Source organism: Pocillopora damicornis, chromosome 5 (genome assembly GCF_964200805.1).
Source record: "Pocillopora damicornis chromosome 5, jaPocDami1.2, whole genome shotgun sequence".
NCBI lineage: Eukaryota > Metazoa > Cnidaria > Anthozoa > Scleractinia > Pocilloporidae > Pocillopora > Pocillopora damicornis.
In genome coordinates, this window is record NC_142674.1 from 17,926,333 (window position 1) to 17,946,618 (window position 20,286).

The 20,286-nt window shown below is 36.6% G+C and overlaps 1 protein-coding gene across 1 annotated transcript; it reads left to right on the forward strand.

Moving 5' to 3' along the window:
* The first annotated feature begins 16,941 nt into the window (after positions 1 to 16,941).
* LOC113678025 (uncharacterized) lies at positions 16,942 to 18,345 on the forward strand. The gene has a single exon (XM_089207107.1). It carries the CDS (start codon positions 17,014 to 17,016, stop codon positions 17,854 to 17,856), a length of 843 nt encoding a protein of 280 aa, XP_089063233.1. The 5' UTR covers positions 16,942 to 17,013; the 3' UTR covers positions 17,857 to 18,345.
* Positions 18,346 to 20,286: the final 1,941 nt, after the last annotated feature.

Genomic DNA, 20,286 nt, shown 5'->3' on the forward strand with positions numbered 1-20,286 from the left:
TGACTGTCACACAAGGCGTGCGTTTATTCACTGTGAATAGCTGTTCAAAGTGTTTCGCTGCTTTGAAAACTTAGCAAAGTTGGAGCGTGAATTTTTGTCATGCTGCGCGTGGATTCGACGATTGAAATTTCGGTCCAGCATTACGTAATAGCTCTTTGCATCAGCAAAAACTTCAAAAACATCGATATGTGGTCTAAAATCTTGCAATTTTAGGTCAAATAAACTCAACAGTCTTTCACCTTATTATTTTTTTAAATATTTATTTTATTGGGATCTTTTGAACTAACCATGAATTAAAATCAGAATTTATGTATCATAGATGGATCCACAACCGAATATGCTAAGGTTCAACAAGACGTATTGTAAAAAAAAATGAAAAAAAAAGCTCAGGCATCAACTGAAATAGTTCTTGCTTACGAACAGGGGTTGGGTTTTAAATCAACGACGCATCTTGAAGAGAATCCTTTTACATTCTTGCTTTGTGTCCCTTTTGAAGAAAGCATAAGCTATAGGATTTCATCCAAAGTTAATCTGTGCACTGATGACCCATTTAATCGGAAAAACTGCAACTCATAAGTATTCTGTAACACAATAAAAACACGCGCGTTACCAATGCTACCCTTTATTTAATGCTGACATATTCCGAGTTTACCACCAACGACCCGTTGATTGAACTGCAACTGCAGAATCTGTCGTTATTACAAAATGCGGCAAAACAACTACATTCTTACACAATTACAATGAGTTATCCTTGTTTCATTGGAAACCTTAGAACATCTATTAAGATGAGAATCTATACCTCACAGAAAGATCCAGAACCGGATAACCTTAGGCTCCAGGCTCGGGATCTAAGGGAAGTGTTACTTTTATACCTCAACATTTCCTTGCTCATGAACAGCTCTGTAGTAAATCAACGACGCCTTTTAAAAAGAAACCTTTTACATTCTTGTTTTATGTCCCTTTTGAAGAAAGCGTAGGCTAAAGGGTTTATTCCAGAGTTAATCGCTTGTAAAGGTCCTTTATAACGAAAATCATTACATGGATGACCTGTCAAAACTAACAAACTACAGCGCATGATTATTACATAACACGATAGAAACACAATCGTTACCAAAGAGACCCATTTTACCGCGAGCGAGTTCTGAGTTTTAACTTTATGATTAGCGACAAGTTGATTAAAGCGCAATTGTTTAGCTAAAGTGCGATCTTTAGATTTTTGCTTGTAAACAACAAGAAGCTTAGATGAAAGGCAAAATAATAAAACTGCACACAAGATTACCTCAACAAACAAATGCAAATAGCCGCTAATACGATGGACTGAATTGAGTCTCATCGACAATACTATAAGATTGAAAAGAAAAGGAATTCCCCAAGATATAAGAACCATTTGAATTACTCGGTGGCGCGTCATAAAAGTCAAATATTTCAAAGGTTTCACGACGGCGATATATCGTTCCAATACTAAAGTGATCAAGTTTGTTCCAGAGGCGTAAAGTATGAAAACCCATATATATGTTATAAGCATATTTGTCTTTTTATCCGAGCTACACTCATTCATCACGTCGCAAAGAAATTCTGAAGGAACTGCTATCATCCCATAACAAAAATCAGCCACTGCTAAAGACACGATGAATGTATTGCTTTTCGTGCGAAGTTGACGTTTCCTGCAGACGAGGAAGATGACAAATCCATTTCCAGCCATCGTTAGGATACAGAGGAACCAGCTGAGAACCCAAAACCAAATTTCCATTGAAGTTCTTCTCGGTGGCTGTTCGGGACTTTTTAATTATTTCTTCTTGAGAGCAAAGACGAATTTTAAATACTTTCAGAAGGAACGTTATATTTACAGGAGGTCTTACAAAACCTTCTGGCCCCATCTACCGCTTGTGTAAAATCTAATTACGTAAATAGCCTGTTATGTTCTGTCACAATTAAGAGTGAAAACATACCCCTATCCTAATGCGTTTTTGTCAGATGCTTTGACGCCTGTTTATTAGTTTTGTAAAAGCACGGAACAACCGAAATTGGACAATTTTTCCTAAATTTTTGCCATTATCATTTAATAAGTTTAATTTTAGTTTACATTACGGTTCCTATTTTCAGAATGTCAGTATCGCAAACAAGAATTGAATTGATGAATATACGACCCATATTTCAACAAATATATATATTTCCATGGAAGGTAACTTCAAAATAATTTAATTCTAAGTAAATTTGACATTGTTAATCACTGGATAGTTCTACACTGTTTTAATTTAAAAGCCTTGAATATCAAGGAAAGAAAATAGGAACTTAATCATCTATTTTTTTTCTAGGAAACGACGATATACAATACTTGAACTGAAATGTAGAATTAACTCGCTCTCCTTTAGTTTCAGCAGAGATGAGAAATTTATGCAGATGAGAGATAGAATTACTAACAATTTATGGCAGAAAATTTATTTATTCATTTCACGCGTGCTATTTTCTTTAATGTCATGCAAAGGGCACGTTTATTCGCCGGGAATAGGTCTTAAAGTGATCCGCTGTTATGAACGCCTAGCAAAAATATATAAAATCCATAGACATCTTTTGCACGATTAAAATATCCAGCTTTTCCTCTCTTCCAGCTTGACTTTATATGTCAACAATTCGCCTGCAGCTGCATAGAATTTTCCAAAGAGATTTTGGGTTACTTCAGAACTCGCCAAGCATTTAACAGATAGTTGGGTTAGTGACACTGTTAGGTTACCTGTCTTTTCTTTCCAACGATCGTTTCGTAGCTGACCATTTGATGCGATTCGTACCCAGCACGGTTGTTTCGAACTCAAACTGATGACGTATGTTTTTATGTTAATTATGTGTCAAGAAATGTCGGTTTCTTATTATGAGTAACAATTCTACCTGCGTTAAATAAGTTTTCTCAACGTGGAGCCCATTTACCAACCAATGAGTGCAAGTCTTGGAACCGAAAATGCAGGGTCTGGGATACCGCCTATTCAGTAATAAATACCAAAGGAAACGAGTTCAGGGTCATACGTTTTGACCTAAAATTTCATATAACTAACCGCTATAAAAAGCTAATTACGAACTATTTACGAATGTATGAATAACAATTAGATAAAACTTTAAAGGCATCTGTTTACAAAACAGCATTTATGACGTTCACTCCTGACACGTGGTAGGATATAAGGGTATCCACTTTTCCTAAGGCTCCTCGTTCTCTGGGGTAATATTTATCATCATGATGTCAAAATGTTGTGAGAACAAAATAGTGGCATACGAGGTGAAGCTGAGAGTGTCACTGATGTTCATACCACATATTGACGTCTTCTGTGATATATGACCCATGGCAACATAAATTCCTTTTCTTCTATATGATAAAAAATAAAAATAGTATGTTTATGATGACGTCATCTATGCGTCTGTCCTGCAATAGATCATACGATAGAGTTAACTAATCAAAATTCGAGCGTAATTCAGCTTAATATTACAGAAAAGAAAATTACTACATTACGCTGTTTTGAAAACAATAGTGTTACATAGAAGAACAAATTAGAGGTAAATTAATGAACTGACCCCTTTTCAACGTTAAGCAAAACTCGCCTCCTTTGATTTTCAAATGATTGACCTTACATCAGAAATTCAAACTGAATTTTGATAACCTGCTTCTTCGAATGATTATACTTTTCATCGACTAACTAGCATCTTACAGTCTCTACGTTAGGAAACCGCCGAGAAATCAAACCCGTGGAGTTTAATTTATACCCGGATCTTTTCTCCGACTGTTACTCTCTGTCAGGGAAATGAGGAGTAGAGGATAGTTAGATTCATGTTTGTGCACGTTTGTTCACATTCTTACAAGTTTTATAGAACCAGCTGCTTCGACCCACAATTTTAACAAAACCCTTCTGTAACCTTCACTTTTCTCTCCGGAGTTGCTTCTTTATCAAGCTATTAATGAAGTTTATTTTGTTGTAGGAATCTCATGAATTCTCCAACAATTTGTCAAGTACTAGCTCACTTTAGGCTGATTGAGCCTGAAGACTGAGCCGATTTGTTTTCTCACAACGAACAAATTAGTCCAAAAATATTACAAAGCCATTTTGCTTCCTTCTATTCTGCAAAACAATATCAAAGTGAGCTAGCTTTGTTTCATCAACTGAATAAATAATGCCAATTGGCCACCGTGGAGGGTTTCAAAGCTGAAGTTTCGAGTGTTACTTTGATATCAAAAGACGAAGGGCTAACGCTTGAAACGTCAGCTTTAGAAACCTGTCAACACGATTGACAAAACCTCGAGATCTCTTGATAAAACCACATGATCCCTTGATAAAACCTCACCTAATGTCCTATGATTTCCAGGTTCGGAAACAGCCGAGAAACAAACACCAAAGTAAATAGGGTTTTGAGAAGTTATAGCTGTATGCATTCATATTTGTGTTCACATATGTAAGGTTACCCCGCTGCTTGAAACAACGCCTTTTCATAAAACCAACTGCCACCTTCAAGTTACTTCATTAAGCCATTTATGACTTTTATCATCTGGTCCCACACTATGTCAAGTACTTGCAATCTCCAGACTTATTGACCTTAAAGCCATTTTCACTTCTCTCTATTTTTTAGTTGTCGCATGCAATACTGCAAGCGCGAGTTACCCCGTTTAATGTTTACCATACGATTTGACACAAAGACTTCTATAGATTTCTATAGTTCAGTTTTCATATAAATGGCTCGACCTGAGAATTATGACGGAGCAAATCCTGAGAGATGTTGCCTCTTTAACAAATAGATTCCAAGTTGCCTTGCGTCTGTTCAGTAATAGATCACAAATGACGTCAAAACGTGGCAAGAACAGTAAAGTGGCACACGAGGCGCAGCAGAGTGTGTCACTGATGTTCTTACCACATTTTGACGTCCTCAGTGATCTATTACTGAACAGACGCACGGCAACTTGGAATCTATTTGTTTTATATAATAAAGAATTTAAAAAGTTTTAATGATGACGTCATCTATACGTCTGTCCTCCAATAGATCATAAGTGAGAACCAATCAGAATGCGTGCATAACTGAGCTTATTATATAATAAGTGATAGCGGACACTTAAATTATTTCCCTATTGCAATCTCAAAAAACGAAAGGAGTATTTTGAGTGAGGGTAGATTTGGAATAAATGGAGCGGATTCTGCACAAAACGAGGCTATTTCTCAGCAGTTCCAACTTGAAGATTTCTGATCCTACAGGAAAAGAAATAGAGAATATATCATAAGATAGACATGATTTGAAAAATAGATCGACACGAAATATAAATAGACATGATTTGCAATATAAACTTTGGTTGTGCCTGTGAAAAGAAGCCCCTTTTTTGACATAGTTTGATACTACTCTGGTTTAAAGATTTGATGAATGTAACCAAAGAAGTTACAGTTCATAGACACAACGTTTCGACACTCCTGTCTAGTGCCCTCATCAGGGGTGATCTGAACGCTGCAACAAGAGGTCCTTTCATACGATCACTTATTAGCTTCAAAAAAGGCAGCTAATTAGTGATCGTATAAAAGGGCCTCTTGTTGCAGCGTTTGGATCACCCCTGATGAAGGCACTAGACAGGAGTGTCGAAACGCTGGGTCTATGAATTGTAACTTCTTTGGTTACATTCATTAAATCTTTAAACCAGAGTAACATCAAACAATGTCTGATTGTCCACCTGGTTGCCATATGAACTTTAATACAAGCCCCTTTTTGTTTCAACAGTGCTCAGGAACTAATACACACATGCAAGCTGGGATTTCGCAATTTTATAACACAAAAATAATTCCGGCGCATTTTTATGGAAAACCTGTATTCTAATTCGCTGAGAGAAGCTCTTTATTATGGTTACATGAGATCCACCAGTCATACAGGCAGAGATTCATTAATTAGAATTCTAGATTTCCCTTTTTAGCTCGATGTGATCTCTGAACAGTTAGTCTGTAGGGGCAGTGAATTATGCGGGGACAATCTCTGTACAATTCGTTGATAAACAGATTCATTATGATTTTATGTAGAGCAGACTAATTGAACTCAAATTGTCAATCAAGCTCTATACCGAGAGAGCATATTGGTTCTGTTTTTGTACTGTGGGCGATAAAGCACATACAGTTATTCTGACGAGAAGCTTGAAATTCAAACCTACCATGCCGAACTTGATTTGGAAATCTTTCCTCTCTCTGATGTTTCAGCTTTCCCTTAAAGTGAATATCCTTTGGCCATTTTACTTTTCCTTGTATAAGATGCAAAGTGATTTAGATACTGATATCTATTACAATAAAGACATAGTGTTGGATGATGAGATGAATTGCAACCCAAACCACTACCCAATCAAGACACCAGATTATCGCTAAATGAAGGTCAGCTTTCTGTCATGTCACTGAATGGTAGTAATTTAAAGGAGACGCGATAACAATGTACTGAGTCGATGTAAAGGCTAAAATGATACTTTCAAGCACAGTGCCATTTTAAGTGGAAAATTGGAGAACACAATATTCAAGTTGCTTTCCAAAAGATATCGAAGGTACAAGAACATATGGCGAGTGCTTCAAGATTAGCTTCAAGATTAGCCAATCTACTGACATCCAAAGCTGTCAGTAGACTGGCTATGCCCAAACTGGTGGAGCAGTACGTACGAAATAGGGTTGCCTAAGAATTTAAACAGGTCGATGCATACCACATGGAGGAAAAGAATAGGAAGTTCAAGACATGAAGATTGATACAATGGATCAATCATAAATCCAAGTTGAAATTTTTTTGGAGGTTAATTTGTTTTGGGTAGTTTTTACATGAGAAATCTCCTTTTTAATATCTTCTTTCAAAAAACTGATTTTCATATATAAGTCAGTCATACGACGAGCTTATTAAAATCCATATAATTTTTCTGCACGTATCAAACTTTTAAAATTCACAAGAACCCAATATATGTGGAATTTAATTTTCAGGCTCTCATCATAATTATTGCTCAAAAGGCCAATTTCAAAAACATGAGCCTGTTAAACGCCTCAGCTTGGTCTATCCTTTTGTTTGGCTTTATCACATCGTTTGACTGATGGACAAAATTGAAACTATGTGGGTCATTTAATTTTATAATAAAGTTCGGATATAACGCGCGCTATCACTGGTTGAAAGAGCGTGCTCTATCAGAGTACAAAGCATTGAGCTGAGCTAAGGCTGTCACGCCATCCGCGGAACTGTAATATGTCTGACCATTTCCAGAACTTCTCACTAGCTTTTTTCGCTGATTGAAAGTGAAATTTTTGATCAAGCGAGCTGGCAAGTACCGACAGTAGAGCTGAACAAGATGTGAGGAGAAATGCGAGATAAGCGTTTTTCGTTTCACTTCTTTCGTGCTTTGGCCGGCACTTCCTGAGTGCTTTGCAACAGAACAGAGCACATACAAGGCTTCTCTATTTGTTAAATAATTCTTTGACAGCCGTAAGGATAAAAGAAAATTATCAGCTCTGTTAACAAGGAAGTTTATTTTTTTCTACTCTAACAACAAGGAGACTTTACGTGGTGTTCAAATAATAAAGAAATCAAGGCAGAAAAACAATTATCTCCCTTTTTGCGTTGATTTCTGAACTAAGACATTGATTACTTGGGGGAGCATCACATGGATTTTCAACAGCATTTTGGACGGCACTTTTGGTCATTTTACGCGAGACTTATCTATCATCTTTCTTCTGTTTTCAGGCAAATCAATCCTATTTCTCCCTTCGTGTCTAGATTATTATAAGCTTTGATCCCTTCCATTGATAAAAATAAGAATGTTATTTCCCTTCGGGGCTCCTTATCTACCAAGTCCAAGTCCCAGCATTTAGCTGCTATCTCCACTTTTCTACAGCTACTGACGTTTCTTGAATACTCTTTTAAGCTCTGCTTTTATGTCTCTCTTGAAAAGAGCGTAAGCTAAAGGGTTTATTCCAGAGTTAACCACCTGCAGCGGCATTTTGTAATGGAAATCGTTACAGTCGTTGTTATCATGTAAGACTGAGATACTACAACGCAGAAGCAATCCGTAATATAACAGGAACACACTTGCAACTGTAATCATCATTTTGATTGCCGAGTTGCTTTGAGTTTTAATTTTGATCCGCTGGTTGAGGACGTTATGCTGCAGCCGTTTAACTACACTACGACCTCGACGGTTGTTATAAACAACTAACAAGGTAGACAGAATGCAGAAAAGAAAAACAATAGAAAGGATGACCTCGAAAGACTATAAATGATAAACTGTTAATAAGAAGGGTAACATGGAATGGAATTTCTTCGGCATTGAGTATTCTGTCGATCGACACTGCTATGACAATCACTACGAGAGGAATTACCCAAGAAATAACAACCATCTGAGTGACTCTGCGGCGCGTTACAAAAGTCAAATACTTTAAAGGTTTCACCACGGCGATGTAGCGTTCCAGAACTAAACTAAGCAAGTTTGATCCAGATGCATAGACTGTGAATATTCTTATATACAGCACAAGCAATCCTTCTATATTTGGTGGGTTGCAATTTGCAAGGTTGCATACAAAAGGTGAAAGAACAGCAATCAGCCCGACACAAAAATCAGCCACTGCTAAAGAAACGATGAATGTATTGGTTTTGGTGCGAAGCTGACGTCTTCTGCGGACGAGGAAGATGACAAATCCATTTCCAACCATCGTGAGGATGGAAAGGAAGCAGGCGAGAACCCAAAACCACGTTTCCATTGCCTAAATTTCCTCCCTTCTGGCTTCCAAGCAATTTGCATGTATTTGAAATCTGCAAGAAGGTGTTATTGAGTTTTAATGAAGCGTTAGTTATTTTTCTGAACCATATGGTTTCATTTGCATGCATTTTTCATGAGAACTAGCTCATTGTTTCAAGTTAGTTCTTAACGCTAATAGTAGAATGTTGTTTCCTTAAATAGCAATTATATTTCAGAGCATTCAGCTGGTCAAAGATTGGTTTGCTTAAGGCAGATTAATTTTTAAGACTAAAGAAAAAAATAATTGAATATCGTTCCAAATAGAATTCAATTCTGCAGCAAAACCATTATACAATTCACATCTTTGGGCCAAAACATCGGTTAAAGTTTTAGAATTTAAAATGCGCTTTTTGCGCACGCAGTTTACATACTGTAGTAATTTTTCACGAGTATAACCAATCAGAAAGTGATGGGTGCTGCTCCGATTATCTTAAAATCTCATCATCCGAGTCAAGACCAACGACAAAAGCAATTATACGAATCCCTGGAAGTGAGAGCTCCAAATAACATAACTCTGAGTAATATTTGAAATTGCACTCCTCGCGGTCTTTTTGCATTGTTGAAAAAAAGGAAACATATACATATATAAAGCGTTGTAATCAAAAAATAAATATGAAAAATATACAACTTTTCTTTTCCCATGAAAGAGGTGTTAACGGAATGAATTAAAGAGATAATCTTCAAAAAGAAAAATATAATAACTGCTGCCAAAGTTACAATACAATACAATACATATATATTTTTATATTGCAACATGTTTGAAAACGGTAGCATATGAACATATATGTATGTTTTTCATGGAGTGAAATAACTTAGTAAAATTATCCAAGGTATTTGATTTTTGATCAAAGATAAACTGGAAATAGATTGACTAGGTTTGGAGCAGGGCATGAAAGTAAATAGACTTTGTCATTACTTTGTCTTATGGACAGAAGATTCTTTTTTGTTTCACAGTGCCCAGAAGTTATGATGCAAGATAGAATTTACCAATTTCTTGAGATATAAATTATCTTTAAGTCGAACTCCTCCACCTATTTTTGACTGTGAATAGCTGTGCAAAGTGTTTCTCTGCTTTGACAACTTAGCAAAGTTAGAGCGTGACTTTTTGTCGTGCTGCGCGTGGACTCGACGATTGAAATTGTAGTCCAGGGCCCAGTTGTTCGAAGGCCGATTAGCGCTAACCCAGGGTTAGATTTTAATCTGGGTTTCTTTATTCCTTTACTCTAAAGCCTTTTTGGGAAAAATTTTCAGTGTCCTTTTTAAAGCATCAAATAGTCATACTCTAGACAAAAAGAATTCTACTGAATTTTCTTTTAAAGCTTTTAGATCTGAAATCGGATTTCACACTAACCCTGGGTTATCTTAACCCAGCTTTGAACAACCCGGCCCAGCATTACATAATAGCTCTCTGCGGCAGCAAAAACTTCGAAAACATCGATATGTGGTCTTAAATCTTGGAAATTTAGGTCAAATAAACCCCAAATTCTAACATGGTATTTTTTTAATACTTATTTTATGAGGATAAATTAATGTATCATAGATAGATCCACATCCGAACATGGTAAGGTTCAACAAGACCGGTATTGTAAAAAAATAATAATAAAAAAAAACAACAACAACTCAGGCATCAACTGAAATAGTTCTTAATTACGAACAGGGCTGGGTATTAAATCAACGACGCCTCTTGAAGAGAATGCTTTTACATTCTTGCCTTATGTCCCTTTTGAAGAAAGCATAAGCTACAGGATTTCATCCAAAGTTAATCTGTGCACTGATGACCCATGAAAACGGAAAAACTACAACTGATAAGTATTCAATAAAACAACAGAAACACGCGCGTTACCAACGCTACTCTTTTTCTGCTGACATATTCCGAGTTTTACCACTAACTACCCTTTGATTACGACCCCTGCAAAATTAAAAAGCGATCTTAAGAATTCTGCCAGTAAGCAACACGAAACATGGATGCAACACAAAAGATTAAAGTTATGTCTCGAAAAGCAAATAAAAATAGCCGGTGATAGTCCTGATATGATTAGTTTAGTTGAATCCAATCGATCGCAGCGATACAGTCAAAGGAAAAAGAAAAGCAATTTCCTAAGAGGTAAGAACCATTTAAATGACTCCGCGGCGCTTCAGAAAAGTCAAGTATTTCAAAGGTTTCACGACGGCGACATAGCGTTCTAACACTAAAATAAACAAGTTTGTTCCAGAAGCGTAAATGAAGAACACCGACAGACTTATTGTAAGTAATATTGCTTTTTCATCGCAGATGCGCTTATTTTCCATTTTACAAAGTAATGGTGACGCTACAGCAATTATCCCGACACAAAAATCAGCCACTGCTAAAGACACGATAATGTGTTGGTTTTGGTGTGAAGCTGACGTTTACTGCAGGCGAGGAAGATGACAAACCCATTTTCAGCCATCTTTAGGATGCAAAGGAACCATTTATCAATTTTTTTTTAAATTTTTTTTTTAAGAATGGCTGTCTAGGATTTTACAATTGCTTTAATTTTTGAGAGCAGGGAGAGTTTTCAAATGTTATACAAAGGAAAAATTGTGTGCATATGTGTTTTATAAAACCATCTGGTCTCATCGGGCGACACTTTGTGTAAACGTTAGTTACGTCAATAGCCATTGTTATGTTAAGTCACGTTTAAAGCGGCAGACATCAATCATTCGTTAAAAAAATTTATTAGACACTTTGACAGACGGAGAAGCATGGGCCAATCAGAATGTAATGTAATGACCATTTAACGTGTGCTATTTCTCGAAAATTATGGCACATTATTAGTTTTGCATAATGGTGTAGAATAAAGTCTGAAAATGATGAAAGTTAACCTACTTTTTTTTTTAAATGGTAGCAAAACAGATATCTTCCATCACAAAAACATGATACCAAAATTATTTTTCAGTGAGTTTTGGCCGAAATCTCTCGCTTTTATCCTGTGTTAAGTGATTGATGTCATGGCATTTACATGCTTTTAATTTAAATTTTCATCGACCAACTTACACATAACTTTCTATACGTTAGGAGCCATCCAAGAAACCAAATCAGTTGTTTTCTTTGTCAGAGGAAAGAGGGTTACTAAATGTACTAACCGTGCAAATTCATATTTGGGCTTATGAATTAGAAAAGTGTTATAGTACCGAGTCATTTGCATGCGGAGAACACATCACGAATCCATTTTTGCTCCTCTTTTTCAAAGAAAATGTCTCACCAGTCACATCTCAGACTGCAAACTTGAGTTACCCCGCTATGTTTACCATCAGGCTTTGAAAAGTTGCATGCATAACCGTAATACCATAGTACCTATATGTACAATATAAAATGCCTAACTTTGTGGATAGAATAAGAGAGATCTACAAAGTTACGCTATCGACATTGCTGATCCTAGAGGTAAGGAGGACGCGTGTCATGTGAACTTCGTAAGAGACCTCTCTCACCGTGGAGTCTCTGTGGCTCAGTGCTGGAGCATTGGAGCGCGGAGGCCGAAGTTCTCAGTTTCAATTCCTCGTGAGGACTCAGAATTTTTTCATTGTGCCACGCTCGTTAGAAGACAAAAATAATGCCTTAGTTATTACAAAATTCCGCAACCGCTATTACAAAATGCGTAGGTTTTTTTGAAGAATCCATCGCTATTACAAAAAGGCCGCTGAACAGCTGACTCTTACACAATAAAAATGAGTTATCCTTGTTTCATTGGAAGTCTTTCGTTTTAACATCAATTGAGATAAGAATTAATACAACACAGATCTTGAACCGGATGACCTCAGGCCCGGAAGCTAAGGGAAGAGTTACGTTTACAAATCAACATTTTCTTGCGCATTAACAGCTCTGTGGTAAATCAACGACGTCTTCTACAGAGAAACCTTTTACATTCTTGTTTTATGTCCCTTTTGAAGCAAGCGTAAGCTAAAGGGTTTATTCCAGAGTTAATCGCTTGTAAAGTTCCTTTATAATGAAAATAATTACATGGATGACCTGTCAAAACTGACAAACTGCAGCGCATGATTATTCCGTAACACGATAGAAATACATTCATTACCAAAGCGACCCATTTTACCGCGGACGAGTTCTGAGTTTTAACTTTATACTAAGCGACCATTTGATTAAAGCGCGATTGCTTAGCTAAAATGTTATCTTTAGATTTTTGCTTGTGAACGACAAGAAGCATAGACGTAAGGTAAAATAATAAAATTACGCACAAGCTTACCTCAAAACAATACTATAAGATTGAAAAGAAAATGGATTCCCCAAGATATAAGAACACCATTTGATTGACTAGGTGGCGCTTCATAAAAGTTAAGTATTTCAAAGGTTTCACGACGACGATATATCGTTCCGATACTAAAGTAATCAAGTTTGTTCCAGAGGCGTGAAGTATGAAAACCCATATATATGTTATAATCAAATTTGATTTTTTAACGGAGCTGCTCTCATTCATCGCGTCGCAAAGAAATTCTGAGGGAATCATCCCATAACAAAAATCAGCCACCACTAAAGACACGATGAATGTATTGCTTTTAGTGCGAAGCTGACGTTTGTTGCAGACGAGGAAGATGACAAATCCATTTCTAGTCATCGCTAGGATACAGAGGAACCAGCTGAAAACCCAAAACCAAGTTTCCATTGAATTTCTTCTCGGTGGCTGTTCGGAACTCTTCAATTGTCTTCTTGTTTAGAGGGGAGAGGACTTCTAAAAACTTTCAGAAGGAACGTTATATTTACAAAGGGGTCTTAGAAAACCCTCTGGCCCCTTCTACCGTTTGTGTGAAAGCTAATTGTGTAAATAGCTTTTGTTACGTATCCTAATACATTTTTATCAGATGCTTTAATGCCTGTTTATTGGTTTTGCAAAAGCACGGACCAACAAAATTGGATAATTCTTCCTGAATTAATTTTATTTTCTCTCCATCACTGAATAAGTTTAACTTTACCTTACATCAAATATTACAAAAAGGTTCTATTTTGAGAATATCAGTATAGCAAGCAAGAACTGAATTGATCAGAATTAGACACCTATTTCAAAAATTATTTCCATTGAAGGTAACTTCAAAACACTTAATCGATAGTCAGTGCGGAGCCAAAATCGCCTACTTTTAGTTAAAGTGATTGACGTTACTACATAGATTCTAATTAGATTTGATATCCTTAATGACCGGATAATTCTCTACTGTTCCAATTTAAAAGCTTAGAACTTAATCTTATAATTTTTTTTACTAGAAGACGTCGATATGCAAAACCTGACCTGACATGTAGAATTAAGTCGCTCCCCTTATGATTCAGCAGAGCTGAAAAATTGATGCAGAGGAAAGATAGAATTACTATAAATTTATTGCGACAAAAATTTATTCCTTCATTTCAAGCGCGATATTTTCTTTAATGTCATGCAAAGGGCACGTTCATTCGCCGGGAATAGGTCTTAAAGTGATCCAGTGTTATAAAAGCCTAGAAAAAAAAAGATATCAAATATATATAAATCCATAGACATTGTTTGCAGGGATAGAATCTCGAGCTTTTCCTCATTTGTCTCGTTAAAAAAGTTTGTTCTTCATTTAAGTTTCAAATGCTAGCACCAAGGGATTTGGTGTGTGCACCAACAAAAAAAAATATGAAAAAAGTTCGGGCGCGTTCGCGCTCGACAAGAGCAATTTCTTTTCACGTAGTTATTTTTGTTGCGTTAGTTTGGTTGTGCGGTTCCTTCACTGAAAAATGTGCAAAGCCAACAAAAGTGGCCGCAAATGTGCCTGCCGAAAGTATTTTCTGTCCGAAGATTTAGCCAATTAATCTGAACAACCGAACAACACATAAATAGCGTGCACAACCGCAAATGCCGGAAGTTGACGCATGCATATACGTTTTGCCGCGGTGTTTCTGTTAAGTATTATTTATCATCCTGATGTCAAAATGTTGTAAGAACAATAAAGTGACCCATGAGGTGAAGGTGAGAGTGTCACTGATGCTCTTACCGCATATTGACATCCTCTCTAACATATGACTAAGTAGACCCATGGCAACATAAATTCATCTTGTTCTATATGATAACAAAGAAAACAGTATGTTAATGACGAGGTCATCTAGGCGTCTATCCTGTAATACATCATACGAGAGAATTACCTACAGATGAATGGATCCATGCAACCTTTTTTTTTCCAAGAAAGACTGAAAAAATAGGCTGACACCAAGTGTCAAAAATTATATCTTATTCATACAAAATAAAGTTCGTGCACGCGAGTTGCGCGAACGCATTTTTGATCGCTCAGCGCTGATTCAGATGTTTCTGTCTAACTATGCTTAATCCGTCAGTTAATCCGCCTAGAAAAGAGAGTGAAAGCCCCCAATTCGAAATTGCTGCTCTGAAGAAAACTTTCGAAGATTTTCAGAGTTCTCTTAAACGTAGCATGATCGATGTTTATGTCTCTAGCAATGACGGCGAAGTGCGTCGGCTGGCAATATTTCAGCAAGGGACTTTGAATATCCTGCAATTCTATGGCAATTCGTACGATGACCCTCGCCAGGAAGCGGACAAAAGTTTGCAACAGCTCTGGTCTCTCCTGAATGTCCTGACCAGAATAATTGAAGAGAAAAATCCATCGAGCTGATTCAGCGCCACAATTATCAATATAGCGTAAAGATCCCGGCTTAGTCTCCCTGAAAGAAAAGCTAGTGAGTTTTCCTCCGACACAACTATATTATGTCGAAGACTCTTTCAAGCTGCAGGAGTTGAAATTTCAATTCAAGATATCGATATTGGTGATCACATTCCCACCAGAAGGGCCACTCCTGGCCCGAGACTAGTCGTGTGCAGGATTACTCGAAGGATTGCCGAAGAAAGGTTATAAATGCACGGAAAGATGCTTCAAAGATTATAGCTTCTTCAATTGGTTTACGGGCCGAGGCTTTTTTAATCATTCAACTAACATTGCAGGTCCAATAACTCCTGGCGGATCCAAAAAAACTAAAATTCGTAATGGCTTTAGGTTACCTCGAAAGATTTGCTCAACAGGGGAGCCTAATACCCGTAATTAGGTACTCTGAATTTTTTTAACTTAATTTGTAATTCAATGTGTTGTTTCTATGATGGCTGATGAGACATCTTCTTATCTCACCTCCCTTTAAATCGCTAGGGGATAGTTTTTTTAATTAAGCAATTTATGAATATTCTCATGGTTCCCTGAGTTACAACGGCGATCGTCTTCAAACATTTTAATTTAACCCTGTTGAACGGCTTCAATCTTTTAAATTCGCTTTATAGTTATCTGAATCTTGACTCCAACTTTGTCACTCGTTTGCCCAACAGTGGCTACATGGTTAAGGAAGATCTAAACATTAGGGTAACTTCTTTTCGGCCAGCTAGTAACAAAATAATGAATATCATCGTGTTAGAAGACAAAAATAGCTTTCTCTAACATTAATATTGAATCGCTCTTAGATTCCTGTTGTTCTACCGCCCTTCACGCAAGTTAACTGATTATAAATTCAGTGCGGAAGATAAAAAATAGAAGTTTTGGACACTTATGGTCACCTTAGAAGAAAGAAGTGTTGAACGTGCGAAATAAAAAATAAAGAATTATTTTCCTGATTAGGACTTCGACATTGCATTAACCAAAACAACGGCCTTTGAAGAATGAAAGTGTCGCTAAATCGGATTTGTATTACAATTGAAAGCAGCTTTGGAACGGTCACGTTTGGGCATTTATTTGAATTTTAGATTTAAATTTCATAAATGGTTTTGAAGGTGGATATGTAAATTATTTAGTTTCTAGAAACAGTTCTCTTTTAACAGTTCGAAAATTGATTAGAGAGGAAAGAAAAAAAACGGGCAAGATGTACGTTCAGCTCCAAACTTCGTTTTGGTAAAAGAAACTATGGCAAAAAAAATAGAGTTGCCTTTAGGACTAATGCTTAGTTTAAGAATAGCATAGGGGTTGCACAGAAATATTGAAATACCATCAACTCCACTTACACGTTAAACAAAAAGGTCTACCTTTCAGACAGTGGAATCTCACACTCTTCATAAAATGCTGTTGATTTTGCACCCCGTAACCTTTTTATGCGTTTGTTTCTGACAAATCAGAAGCGTAAGATAAGAATCATGGTCGGGTAACCGCTCCTATGTTTTTTATTCTTGCTCAGACCTCCCTCGGCCCTTCCCGATGCTGATAAGATAAATGTGTGCTCTTAAGACACACGTCAATACAACTCAACTCAACCTTACGAACCGAGGAGAGGAAGATTTCGCTCTCGCATCATGTCCTTAGCCATGCCAACTCTTCTTTTGATGTTCGTACTGGATTTAGCCGCAATCTTTTTCAACGGACTACTGCTACTGAGCTGCTTCAGACATGAAAAAAAATACAGATTTTTCAAAAAGTGCTGGATACTTTTAGGTCTTCAGGTCGCTTGCCAAGTTGTAGTTCTGGTCGCGGATGCCGTGGAATGGTGGAATGGTTTCCGTATTCAAGCTACGAAATCCTGTAATGTCTTGAGAGTTCTTTCCTTGTCCATGATGTTTTTTCAAATTACTAACCTTACGGCAATCATGAAAGTGTGTTATCAACATCCCTCAGTACATGCAGAACATAAATTGTACGCGGTGCTTTTTTTGGGATTCATCGCTTCCGCAATGATCTTTTGGCCTTGGTGCTTCTCGAAAACGGCCATTTTTCAAGTCGTCCATAAAGCTGCGTTGCTTTTGACCATGTCTATTGACGTGTATTTGGTTTCCGTAGCCTTGGCTAAAGACAATGCTGAATACAATGAGGAGTTCATGTCATCAAAATCAGACGCCGCGATGGATTCACGTTTCTTGTTACGGTCTTGGAGAGCTTGGACAGACAACAAGAAGTCCTTATTCGTTATCGTTTTTCTTGCAGCATGTTCGGTGCTGATTTTCAGCGATGTGGCCCTTGCTCGTTTCGAATCAGCTCTATGGGGTCGCGATTTGAAAAGAGACACGTCGTTTGATGGAACTGTTTATTTACTGATCCTGAAATTTTGTTTGGGAACATGTTTGCCATTAACACTGTATGATTTAATAAATTTAAGCTATCCCAGAAAGAAAGGCAAAGGCACCATAACAGTAACAATTTGAAAGAAAGCTTATAACCAATGGGTTTACTCGATCTTCCTATGAAGGTTTTTTTTTTTTTTTTTTTTTTTGTAAAGTAAAGAAAACAAGTGGCTACTTATTTTGCATTTCATTGAATCACACTATGTTGTGATATTCTTCGTTATTCTTATTTCTCCAAAGGATATCAATTAGGTTGACTTCAGAGGCACTGTTTTTTGTAGTTTCTAAATTTTAAAAATCTGAGGAAAGGTATCGTTTGAGCTCACATTGGAATAATTGGATTATACGAAAAAAAGTCTTCTTTTTTATTACAGTTAATACTAATAACTTCCAAGTCTAGAATTTCTTTGAAAATCTTGTCGCCAATGTTTTTAGATCTTTTATATTGTTCATATCAATTGTTACACAGTTCTAGCATTTTTTAAAGAAAGTCAAAGAAAGAGGGAGACACCAGACGATTTAGAGCAGCAAATATTCCGTTATTAAAGACGATAAACGTGTTTGAGTCAATATTAACAGCCTGAAAGACTTTAAAATTGCACATTAATTTGCATTTAGCTTTCCCTTTTTCTTTGAAGTAAAAATTTGTTTCTAGGAAACTCCTTGATTAGTCTATGAATGTCGTTTCGTTCTTTTCCCGACTTCGATCAGAATATTAAGTGATTTTTCGTTATTCGTTAAACAATTGTCCGTTTAAAAGTTCATCACAAACTATTGAAGGACTTCCCTAAGCTCCGTAGCAGTCTACACTTTTTTCTATTCGAAGTAAAATCCTATCTCTCGTTGAAGATATCACTCGTTCTAACACTCAAGACAATTACTGAACTCGCCTTTTTTTGAGGAAAAAAAGCAAAAAAATCTAAAATCAATTTTATTCATAGGTTCACTTTCAATCTAGAAGTAAAATTTTGTTTCTAGGAAACACCTTGATTAGTCTATGAATATCGTTTCGGTCTTTTTCAGACTTTGATCAGAATATTAACTGATGTTGGAATATTCTTTATACGCTCGCCAGGTTACAAATCACAAACTATTTTAGCAGTCTTTGCCTTTTTTCTCCTTGAAGTAAAATCCTATCTTTTGTCGAAGATATCACTCGTTCTGACGCCCAAGACGACGGCCGAATTCGTCTTTTTTCTTAGAAAAAATGAGAAGAAAAAATTTTTTTTCCAAGATTCATTATCCGCTTGGCAGCTGGTGTGTCTTCATTTGTGGTGAGCCATTTGACTCGCGAAGTCACCCACATTATTCGGCTCTCTCTAACACGAAAACATGAAAGGCAGTTAGGAGGTCTTTATTCACATCGTTTTACTTATCTATCTTTCTCAACAACCGTGAAATTCCATTTAGCAGGAATCTTTAAATTCTTCTTAGCTGTTTCCAAAGAATGGCAAATTTTAGGATTTTTTTTCTTGGTTACGGTACTGACCAAACAATTCCAGTTGGAAAATCACTGGCGAAAAACAAAACTCGTCCGCTTAACGACTTTATCGTATCATCTCACTTCAATTTTAGCGAATAACTTTAGCTCTTTTGACATTATAACTGTTTCGATTACTATTAACGATTCCTAACATTTTTATTTTCCTAGTTGGTATTTTATGATGGTAATTATTATTATGATTATTTTCTTACACGGTAAAACTAGCTGTTTTTTGGAGCGCTAAAACTGTGAAAAGTTCACACCCCGTTTTTAAAAGAAGTAGGTTATGTTAACGATAGCGAATTCCCTTTCTTCCTCTCGAAAAATTTATAGCACTCAATCTTTCTCCTCATGAGCGAGAAGCAAAAAAATCCTCTCTTCTGTGAAAGATGTTCACTTTTGATGGCACTCAGGAACACATAAATTCGTAGGTGCTGCGAAATAAAACAGAGGAGATTGACAACGACTAATTACTTTCTAGGCAAACCTGGGTACTCTATGTGGCCTTCAAGAATGATGACATTGACTCGATTACTAATCGGACTGCTGACTGTGTATTTGTCATTTGCTTATAGATGGGGCGAAACGAGCTAAAGCTTAACAAAGAGAAAACTGGAATATTATTAATTCGCTCTAAATTTCGGAATAGCCCTTACTGGACGAGATCATGCTTGGCAAATGAACAACTCACCATGGCCACAACAGTTACTAATCTTGGAATCATCTTTGACCAGGAAATATTGTTCAATGATCAGAAAAATCAACCTTGTAGAACTTCGTTTTTCTTCTTTAGAAACCTGTTTAAAATTCGTAAATATTTGACAGATGAGGCCACTTCTAAGGTAGTACATGCTTTTCTAACTACAACGCTAGATTAGTGTAACCATCTTTACTTTTGTCTACCCAAATATCAATTTTAAAAAATGCAGAGGGTTAAAAACACAGCTGCTCGACTGGTCACTGGTACTTCGAAGTACGATTACATCACCCCTTTATTACAGCAACTTCACCGGTTTCCGGTTTCGTAT